Below are 11,293 nucleotides of genomic sequence, written 5' to 3'. Positions count from 1 at the left end.
TTTGCATACAGCTTCAGCTTTAAAGCATCCACACTGCATTTTCGCAGGAAATGCTAATTTTTCTAGTTTACAAATAAATTCTTTACAAATCCTACCATGTGAATTCATGGATTTTTTTTTCACATTCTGTCTCTCACAGTTGAAGTGTACCTCTGGTGCAAATTACTGACCTCTGTCATCATTTTAAGTGGGGGAACTTGCACAATCGGTGGCTGACTAAATACTTTTTTGCCCCACTGTATATGCTACCATGTACTTACCTAGTGAAACTTGACTGAGTAGCAGTGCGTCACTTCCACTTTGCACAAATCTCAGCACAATCTAGATACAGTTTCACTGCATGGAAGGGGAAAAAGTAGCTGCATCTAAAACAGCTGTCAACCACAGTGGTTATATTGAAATAGGAAAAAAAAACATCACAAGAAAAAAAAATCCCTACCTGGAAAAAATGTATACATCAATAAATAAAAGGCACTGTTCTGTGCCATGCAGTTCAGAATCTTTCTTTCCAAATAAACCAATGACATAAAAGTAATGACAGTGCAGTGATATAAACCTTTTACAGTGCAGCTGTATGTCAGCTCATTTTTGGCATTAAGTTTCACCAATTAGTAATGCTATGCTGGAATCACACCACATGGCAGTGACTGTCTCCTAAGGTAGCCTATGTAGTAATATGATAAAACACAGAGTTTAGTTTTATTCAGTGTTGCCATGTTGCTAGCTATATATGACAAAACTAGCGGATCCTGTGAATGTGTAAATAAAGGTATACATTTTGTGGGGACCCTGCAGTTCTGGATTAGTTGCTTAGGATGGAGTATGGTACTCCAGCACTGGAAAAAAAAATAGCTTCCTCTGTAAGTCCTATCCTTGTTTCTGGACATTGCCAATACTGTAATATCATCCTAAACGAACAACAAGACAAAAGGTGAACAAGAGTGCTTGTTTCAGAAGCTGTAGCCAAGACATCCGGGAGGAGGGGGGCTCACCATGTTTTTGCTGCATCGCTATTTTTGTTTGCCCTGGCTATATTAAACTTTCAGGACTTGCTGCAAAAACACGCTAATCTCCGAGCGCCGTCAGGAACACGTACGTCTGGCTCTGTGGTTTCTGCTGGACGCGGCCTGTGTCGAGTTGAAATTTGTCATATCTTCCTCCCGCCGATGTCTGTCCCCGCTTAAAGTTTTTTTACTGTTATTTGTCAACAGTCTCTCCTTAGGTCACCAGTGACACACCAAGCACTGCAACTTAATTACCCACAAACCTTTGGGAGAAATAACCAAGAAGTCCCTCTTATCACTGTGACTCTTCTGCCAGAGGTAATGTGAAAACTCCTTCCGTGCTTTTACTCTGTCACCATGCATTTCATCCTTGGGGCTAGCTTTTCTTCCTCATCTGACCTCTCTCTCATCCCTCTCCCTCCCTTGAGAAAGTTTCACTTGGTGGCCTTTCTCCGGGGTGACTGATGGCTCCTCTATGGGCAGACTCATCCAGACTTAATTACCCACAAGCCCCTCAGAGGGCAAATGCAGAGTGACCGGGGCATGCGCACTATGTCATCCCCTCTCCCCCTCTTGCTCCTTTAGTCCAGCATCGCTGAGTGGATTGTTAAAGCCCATCCACTGTGTCCTTTTTTTCACTATGTTACATAATAAAACCGCATTTGTTTTTTGGGCGGGTGTGGATGTGGGGGGTTCTTCCTTGGAAGAGGATGTGATTAGCATAAGTATTACCCCCACCCCCACCCCAGTTATTCCAGTTTAACCAGACTTCAAACCAGCAGAAATGTTCTTGTTAAATTTTCAGACAGACCAGCGGGGCCTCTGATTGGTCACAGTTAAGCTTCAGTGCTGCTGGCTAACAAAGTTTGTCATGCCCAAACACCCAAAGTGGTATTGTGAAAAAAACAAAACCCCAAACACGGGATTGTACACTCCAAATCAAGACAGAGGCTACTTGTATTCCTCCGCAAATGCCCTTGATGCAGCTCACACCCACACACAACACACCGGGATCGATTTGAAAATTTATTTTCATATAAAAAAGACACTATGAAAACATTAGAGGACTACTTTGTACAATCTTATGTATAAAAAGAACAAAAATGGAGAAAGGGATGAGTTTTCAGTAATAAACCAGGAATGTTGGATGGTTGTAGCAGTCGGGTTAACACTGAAGCATCAGGGTGGAGGGCGAAGGTGAACATGGGGTGGGGGGTGGGGGGGTTAAGTTGGCTTGAACATGGAGTTGAGTTGCAAATTTTCTCTCCTTAGCTTTGTACTTGTTTGTGTGGGTTGATTCTTGTAAGACTGACAGGAAGAAAAATTGAGATGGCATTCTGACCGGCATCTTCTCGTGGTTAAATATGCATCGCAGAAGAGGAAAACGTTGAAGATTCGAAATGTTAAGACCCAAGATGAATATCTCAATCAGACAGGCAGCGTCTCACTTACCATTTACTCCGAGAAGAAAACTTAAAAGCCATTCATCACCGCGCCTGAAGCTGTTCACGCCGCAATAAACAAATCGGGGAGGGGGGCTGTATCAAAACGTCACATTGTGTGAAAATCAAACCTGACTATTGTTGTGGGTTTCTGATGGGAAGGGGGGGGGGGGGGGTCTACAAATGATTGGTTTCTCATGGACTCACATGGGGGCCTGGCAGACAGTCGCTTTGTTCTGTTGGACACACTGTGCAGTAGATCTGGAAAAGCAGAGCCTCCTCACAGAAGGTCAGGTGAATGTGACCTTAGCTCAGCAACTTGGGATCAAACCTATCTCGCTCCTCTGAGAGAGGGCGAGCTGTAGGTTTGCTTATCGGCTGATTAACTTGAAAGGTTAGGAGGGCCGCGCTCTTGTCTCACCATCTGCGCTGTGCTGCTCTACTACCACATTAGGGATCTTTAAACAGATGGTTTGAGGGCTGCATTGGAAAATGTCAGGACAAATCGCCATCCCCGGATAATTACTGTTTTTGAGCGCTCCCCTTCCTCGGCATCTCTGCCTGCCTCTGGCTTTTTTTCTTTTTTGCTGTGTATATTTAGAACTTTCCTCCTCGGCTACCATTTTTCTTCGTTTCTTCACCCATAAGCTGTCTCTATTTTTTTTTCTATCCACACTGTTAGATTAATGGCAGCTGCTTTGAACATAGACAGAAAAGTTATGGAGCTATCATTTGAATTCATCCTGCACTCTCTGACACTTTCTCTCTGCTGGTGTGTGGAGGACTGATGTGCTAATGTAGCAGCAGCAGAAAACTGGTCGTCCTTTTGTAACCGCTGAAGTACGGAGGTAGAATGTCAAGCAGAAAACATCACCATCGGCTCCTCTTCAGTCTGACACCTTGTAGCCTTATAACCTGTGATTCCCTCCCCGTCTTTCTGCGAGCGGGGAATTACATATCTCTGCTCTGCTGCTAGACTTCATGCCTTCGAGGAGCACGACACTGAGTGGGCAGAGTGAGCAACAGAGGAGCAGCGCTGTAAGCAAAGAAAGGCATGTTTGTAGAGCTCGTGATGAAGTCCTCGGATCGTGTGATGTCTCATTACTGGATTCAAAATCCTCCTCAGGTCATTTGAAGCTAACAGAGGTTTTTTGACTGGGGGAAACTGATCAATTCTTCACTCTAAAGCAGCACATTTCTCAGGATCTCAAAAGCATTCCTTGTAGGCAGAAGTGCCTGAGATATTCTTCTTTTCTGGCTTTACTACGACTGGTGATGGTTGAAATGGAGTCAGATATTTAAGTCTTATACTACTCTTTTCTTTAAGCAGCAGAGGGGAAAAGAAGGAGATGCATGAATCTGCATGAGTCGCATCCTTTTTTGTTCCCTCTATTGGGGGCAGTGGGCGGGGGATCTCACGTGGTGCACATTATGTCAGAAAGCAAGCTCACATTTATGTGCTGTGTAACTGTTTACAGGAAATAAAACAAATAGATATATAATAAGAATGAAAAAGCATCACAAGCACAAACCCAACCAAATTCTCCAAATGAATCGATTCTTTTTTCATCAATAGGACCATAGAACACAACTCGGTTGGTAGTTATTTGTTTCAGTCGTGTTATTTTTCCTGTAGGGGAGGACATTTGTTTTTTATTTTGGGGAACCAAACCATAAAAAAAACATACCGAGTGAAGGAATGTGATGTTAACACAAAGAGTGCGATAGGAACGGGTGAATAAAAGTGTTGAAATGAAACCTGAAAAACAGAAGAGGATGGCACATATCATCGAGAGGCTCTGTCCCCACCCTCCGCCCCCACATTCCCTGTCCGTTCAAATAAGAAAAAAAGAAAAGAAAAAAGGAATAGATAAAGACTGACCAATTTGATTCTCAAGGGGGAAAGCAAATTGAGAACAGGGTGCCTTGGAAGGGAGGAGGAGGAGGGGAGGCTACCCAAGTGTGAGAAACCTCAGTGAGATCTTTTCCCCTTGCTATAAAACAAATATCTCCCACCCCCACCTCAAAGTCATGAAACAATTGAAAGAGGTTATCTTTTTTTATCTTCTCCAGAATAAAATCAAGACAATTTCTCGGAAATAAGTTTCTCATAGTTTTTTTTTCTTTTTTCTTTTAAAGTTCATTTAAAAATCTTCTCTTTTTTAATCAGTCACAGACATGTCAAGCCCCTGTTCTTTCTTTTCAATAGTCTTTGCGAAAATATAGAGTAGAACAGTCTTCTTTCCATGTCTGTCCGCTGCAGCAGTAAACATACACTATGGGATCCGACAGAGCACATCGCAGGAGATGGGGAGGCGGGGAGTAGTAGAGAGTGTGTGTGATCCTTGCAGAGAACTCGTGTACCTATGTATAGCTTTTCAGTAGTCCGGTGTCTCTGTGTGCATCTGCACCTCGGCACGAGAGAGCGTGTCTGTTTCAGTGGGTGTCTTCACACGTCTGCGTGTCTTCACACTTCAGTCTGGAAGTCTCCCTCGGATGAGTCGGGGGTGTTAGCCGAGGACGAGTCCCAGTTTTTATTGTGCAGTTCCATCCGGTCCTTCTGCTCCCCGGGCACGATGGACAGCTCGGGGGTCATGGTCTTGAAGCTGTCCCAGGAGCTTTGGTCCTCTGGGGTTGACTTGTCCTAATAGAGAAGAAGGACAAAGAGAGGGGGCAGGAGGACGACCATGTTAGGAAAATTCTGAAAACGCTTTCATGCCGTCTGATGGAGAATTACATTTTACAAGATAATATTATCCCCGTATCTTTTCCTAATTACAGGCTACAACTAGCACTCATCTGCTTAGTTTAGTGTAAATAAAGAAAAGAGGAAAAAAGAAGAGGAAAAGGAGGTTGATGACCAATGAGTGATAAGCAACATGCTTATCACTCATAAAAAGGTCTACCGAGTGTAATTTGTGCAAAAACTGAAGTGTAAATGTAATTTCACGAGAGAGATGTTTTAGCAGAGCACACGCACCACCCTAGGAAGTTTGTTTAACGACCAGAGCAATAACCGCGTTTCACGAGATATCAGAAGTGCAATATTTTTCAGCCTGTGTACCCGCTGTATCTGTGGGTAACACAGTCGTCATGTAAAATAAATGATCGCCACCAGCACAGGGGAGCGCTGACGTTTGGTTTTACCGGCAAATAAAATGATTTCGATAATTAGACTGAACTGTTGAGTTGTTTACCGTCCGTGTGATCTTGTAACCGCTCTCGTTCCTTGCCAAGTTGGACTTGTAGCGATTACTCTTGGCCAGTACCAATCACTGATGGATGTAATCTCACTGCTTGTTTCATTTTTTTCTCTTTTTTTTTTTGATATATGTGTATATCAACACGATAACAGCTTCTGGGGCTTCCTGGTGACAGGATTTACATTTTTCGTACTTTTTTTCCTAAACTAACAAGCTCATGCCTTCTGCTTCTGGGTCTGTGATGCTCTGTTTTTCTCTCGCTGCCAATTATAGCATATTGGCTTATCTGTACATCCAATGTCTGAATTTGGATTTATGATTGTGGGACTGAGATCTGAGCTCATAAATCTGGCTCTGATATTACATCACTGACCTTCAACAGCTTCTCCCCCTGCCTTCATCTAGTCTTCATTCAGACTTCAAAGTAAAAAATACAGCAACAGGGATATATGATGAGTTTGCCAGTACAATGTTAGATACACTCACCAGCCACTTTGTCAAGTACACCTGTTCAACTGCTCATGAACACAAATATCAAACCACACAATCACATGGCAGCTATTCAGCAATCCGAGACCATGTCTGCATGCCTAAATGCTATTAAGATTTTTCTGCAAAAAAATACTCTGGATTTACAGAAAACATTCCAAAAAAGAGAAAATATCCAGGAGCAAAAATGCCTTGTTGATACCAGAGGACACAGGAGAATGGTGAGGATCCTTTGAGTTGATAGGAAGGCAACAGTAACTCTCATAACTGCCCGTTACAAATGTGCAAAAGAGCCTTGCTGAATGCACATTATGTTGTGCACCTTGATACAGACGGGGATAAAGCAGCAGAAGCTCACTCCTGTTAGCTAACATCAGGAAACTGAGGCTACAATTTGCATGTAATCACTAAAATTGGACAACAGAAGATAGGAAAATCATTGCCAAGTCTGAATTGTTTCTTTGTCAATTTCTGCTTCTGATATTTGGACGGTCGGGTCAGAATTTGGTGTAAACAGCATGAATCCATACTGCCCTGTATCATCTCACTGATCGTGGTGTAATATTGGAGGGGATATTTTGCATCACTGAAACATCACAGTATATTTGAGTATAGTTGCTGACCGTGTCAGTCCCTTTATGAACACAGTGACTCATCTTCTGATGGCTGCATCCAGCAGGATAACGCACCAGGTCACAAAGCTCAGATCATCTCAAACTGGCTTCTTCAACATGACAGTGAGTTCATTGTAGTCACTGGCCTCCACAGTCAGCAGATCTCAATCAATTAGAGCATCTTTGGGATGTGGTTGAACAGTAGATTCACATCATTGGTGTGTGCCTGACAGAGCAGATCTGCAGCAACTGTGTGATGCTATCATGTCAACATGGACCAAAATCTCTGAGGAATGTTTCCAGCACCTTGTTGAATCTATGCTATGAAGAATTAAGGCAGTCCAGTCGGCAACACAGTATGTGCAAGGTGTACCTAATAAAGTGTCTGGTGAGCATAATTAAATCAAAGAAATACGAATAATAGGAATACGAAAATCGGGAAAATGTTTCAAAAAAATCCTGTAAAAACAATTCAATGGGAACATTTTATTTAGCCTGCAGGGAGTTTTGGAGACGGATACACTGCAACATTCAACAAATCAACAAACAAATTTCTTAGCACTGCACTTACAGGGTTGTAACAGTGCACTAAATTAGCATTTCCATATGAACCTTGATTTCCAAGTTTTGATATGGGTAAGTTGCACAGATAAAAAAAAAAAAAAACCCTATATATATATATATATATATATATTTTGTCCATTTCAAGTCTCACTGTAAAGGTTCTTGCACTGATTGTTGCATATTACCATCAACAGAAGACAGTGACATTTACTCTCAAGTGAAGATTAAGGAACGTGGACAAGATTTCAGTAGTTACCTATCAAAAATGCTACCTCTGCTACCTCTGATGTGTGCCATTTGCAGAAATGGCACACATCTTCTGTCTCCTAACTCTCTAAACCAGAAATAAACTCACAAAAAGCATGAAAGCTTTTAAGCACGGGGTCTGTGATGGAAGCGTGCGGCCTGCAGATGAGCCCGCCATGCATGTAAAATACATGTCGGGGGATTAGCCAAAAAATGGAATTAGAGGAGGTGGCATTATTCATCAGATAAGGGCCATTATTCAAATTGGAATCGTTATCTCCCAGCAATCTCACACAGTGATTTCACAGACACAAACGGGGAAAGACACCAGGGATCGCTGGAACAAATGACTCTTGGTGGAGCAAAAACATACAAAGACAAAAGAACAAGGTGGACCACTTGTGATGCTTTCCAGACACAATGAATCCAGCTGCTTTGTTCTTACTGAGCTGGAAATTCATCTTCTAAAATAATCATTCAGAAGATGAATATTTAAAGTATTTTCACTGGTCATCTTGAGAGTAGATGCCCGTCTGGACATATAATTAAGAAGAGAGAGAGCTCTACCGTTTCTGTTCTTCATCACCACCTCCCAGTAGCTCTCTTGCAGCTTTCACTTTTTTGTTGTGTTTTCCACAATCTTACCTTTGCTTTATTTCAGAAACTCCTCTGAAGTACTCACATATAACTCATTTTGAGTTATTCACACCCTCAGTCCCTGTCTGTCTCCACACACACACACACACACACACACACACACACACACACACACACACACACACACACACCTCATTGATCTGCAGTTGCACAGCACTCCCCCCACCCCACCCCCTCGCAGTGTGTGTTGATCGTTGCTGAGGCGCTAGGGGGCAATATCTGCCTGATTATCATTCTCCCTGCGTCACAGCTTGACAGTTGGTAAAATGAATACAAAAGGCATAATCTAGGAGCCAATTTGCATGCTAAATGCTGGCGAAGGAACATTTTGTAATGCAGGACTGTGGGTAAAGCTGCAGTTAAGCCCAACTTTATCCCTGGGAGACTAGGTTAACGCGATTGTGCTGCTACTGCGTGTCTACCCCTTCCCGTTCACCATCTCTGCCTGACTCCGTTCCCTCCTTGCCCTCGAGCCCCATCTCATCCCTCTCTCTTTGCCAGAAACCCCCTCTACTTACACTCGATGAGTTCTTTTCACCGCCGGCAGACGAAATGCTCCATCGCTTTTCCCTCTGTGGTGATGAAATGGGAGGGAGAAGACAAGGACAGGGTGAGAGGGAGAGAGAGAGAGGAGGACAGAGGAGGAGGGAGTGGGGTGAGGGGGAGGTGGGGGGTGAGGATCACAGTCACTGACAACTCTGCCCTGAAACAACAGCATTGTTCCCACACCTTCATCAGGTGAGCAGGCAGTTGTTGCTTTGAGCTTACACCTTACCCCTCGTTTCTCCCTGTCTCCATCTCTCTCACCAGCTCTCACGAAAAAAAAAAATATATATATATATAACACACTCACACACACACATCATGCACACATGGACAGAAACAGTGCAGACAGTGATCAATGTCAGCATGGTTACAGTTGAAATGTGTTGGAACAGCCTATATTTTCAATATCCTGATCCGTCAGTGCTTAGAGGTGAACTGTGAATGCGAGGACAGAGTGAAAGAAAAGACTCTACATGCTACACAGCTGACAGTAACTAACAGTAACTACGACTACTATATAAGAGATGCGAGTATGAGTATAATCTCATTCTTGAAGCCCTCCTGCACAGTGCTGGAGGGCTTTGAAGCTCATGTTTTTGGAATGATGTTGAAAGAAGATAACTAATCTGGTTATTAGTGCAAGGAAATGCTATCTTCGCTATCTGCATTATTGATTTTACACTGTAGGTGTTAACATAGCACATAAAAAAAGTTCAAGCTGGGCTATAAAGTGGACGCTGCTGACTCTGAAGGTTCTGCCTTTGGCTCAAATACATAAACCGTGTTTCCCCGGCTGTAACGTTGCAATGTTATCCTTCTTTTTTTTTTAGTCCAAAGGCGTCTGGCATTGGAGTTCTCTTGGTTATTGTGCTGACAGATCAGCAGCTTCATACAACTATGTGTTTATGCCACGGTGAGCTTGAGGTGGGGACTCATTATTTGGACTCTAACTCCCAGCCCGCCTCAGGAACGGCCCCAGATTGATTCCCAGCAGCAGTTAATATCGAACATATTGACTCAAGCTTTTCTTTTTTATCCTACATAGTTTTAAGTTTCTGCAAAAAGTTTGCAAAACACCCAATTCTATGTTCGTATTTATTCTTTTCTTTCTCTATAAAATAGTGAATTGCACAGCTTTCTTTCAGGGAGAGCTTCGCAGAGTTTGTGTGGGTGTTTGGAAGTGTGTCTTGATGTGTGTGACTAGATAAAAAGATGCAAAAATGGTGCTGCTTTGTTAGATTAAAGAGTCTTCCCCTTTAATGTCAAAAAACCACTGTTCAGGAGTCAGATTTACTGTTTCTTTCTTCGATCATGTCAATATAAGCTGTGAGCAAAATCTTGTCTTGGGCATGTCCACACTTTTTCTAGCTGTTTTCAGATCACTCCCAGGAAGTCCCATTATAATCATATTGAACTGTGATGCTGTTACAGCCCCTTATTTCCTGGATGTGACAGACTGTGATCGCACCATGGATCTCCATATCTGCGCATAGAGCAAACAAATCCTATTTTAAACCACCCACAATTCTTATGGAGGATGATCACTGGTTATAACAGCTGGTTCTCCAGCACCAACCGTGCAGCTTTCATGTCTTGATGCACGCTCAATCATCCAGGTACGGAAATAGCGCAAAGTGGATTCTGTTGCAGCGTTTTCATTGGGAGAAACTGAAAACTGAACTACCTTTGACATGAAGCCAACATTACAGAGACACAAGGGCAACTGGTCATAACGAGACTTCCGGGGAGTGCCCTAAAAACAGCAATCATGCTGAAAGTGGTCCAAAGTGCACAAGAAGACTTTGATATACCTTATTTATATGCGTCAAAAGCCACTAGAAAAGCCAAGCATATTAGGGTTTAGGCAATAGGTTAAACTTAATGGACCATTTCTGAAGGCTGAATTTATGGCTCATTTTTCTTACATGCTTCAGTCATGATAATGAGTACCTTCATATTTCTGCCTTTCATCAATCAAAATGGCAATTTGCGATTAAACAACTACCCTTTAAAAGCCGAGTTTATGCACAATCAGTGCTCACAACTGTACCAAACAATACAGGTTTACATACCTTCGCAATTTAGCACACAAAAGCAACTCACCTGCAGCGCTCCACTGCTGTTTAATGAGGAATCATGGGGGTCCTGAAATGTACTTTCCATTATATTTTTGCAGATACAGCAGGGGAAAATTGAACTCATGTTGCTACTAGCACTGCAATACCCCAAATACACCTTCTAACGCTGGGTAAAGAGGTTGGAGCCAGAAAGCAGAAAATTTTGCCCTGCACTTAAAAGTTTCAGGCAAGCTATGAGGTAGAAAACGCTACAAGCTGCAAGCACAACAAAGCAAAGTGAAGAGAACACGTAGGGAGTCAGTGGGAGGGTACGCACTCAAACAACGCTACAGCACAAACATCTAAGGCCATCTCTAGAAGCCTCTGCTACAATGTTGGTGGATGAGGCCCACTCTCTGCCACTCAGAACTCCCCTCATTTGGACTGTGGAATTGGAAATCGTGTCTGAGT

General features: G+C 42.8%; 1 protein-coding gene across 1 annotated transcript in view; it reads right to left on the bottom strand.

Annotated features, from left to right (window-relative positions):
* Positions 1-2,017: 2,017 nt before the first annotated feature.
* Positions 2,018-11,293, bottom strand: part of adgrb2 (adhesion G protein-coupled receptor B2) — a 266,754-nt gene continuing 257,478 nt past the window's right edge. The window contains exons 35-36 of the mRNA XM_086279307.1: positions 8,738-8,791; positions 2,018-5,090 (exon numbers count right to left, since the gene is read on the bottom strand). Of these exons, the coding sequence (XP_086135433.1) occupies positions 4,914-5,090; positions 8,738-8,791 (231 nt within the window). The 3' untranslated portion in view covers positions 2,018-4,913. The remainder of the gene's footprint in view (positions 5,091-8,737; positions 8,792-11,293) is intronic.

Source organism: Aulonocara sp. 'chitande type north' Nkhata Bay, linkage group LG22, assembly GCF_057382095.1.
Source record: "Aulonocara sp. 'chitande type north' Nkhata Bay isolate Kocher_YH1m ecotype deep benthic linkage group LG22, A_spYH_male_GT1.1, whole genome shotgun sequence".
NCBI classification, from domain to species: domain Eukaryota; kingdom Metazoa; phylum Chordata; class Actinopteri; order Cichliformes; family Cichlidae; genus Aulonocara; species Aulonocara sp. 'chitande type north' Nkhata Bay.
Note: the sequence above shows the minus strand (reverse complement) of the source record. Positions and strands in the feature narration are given on the sequence as shown.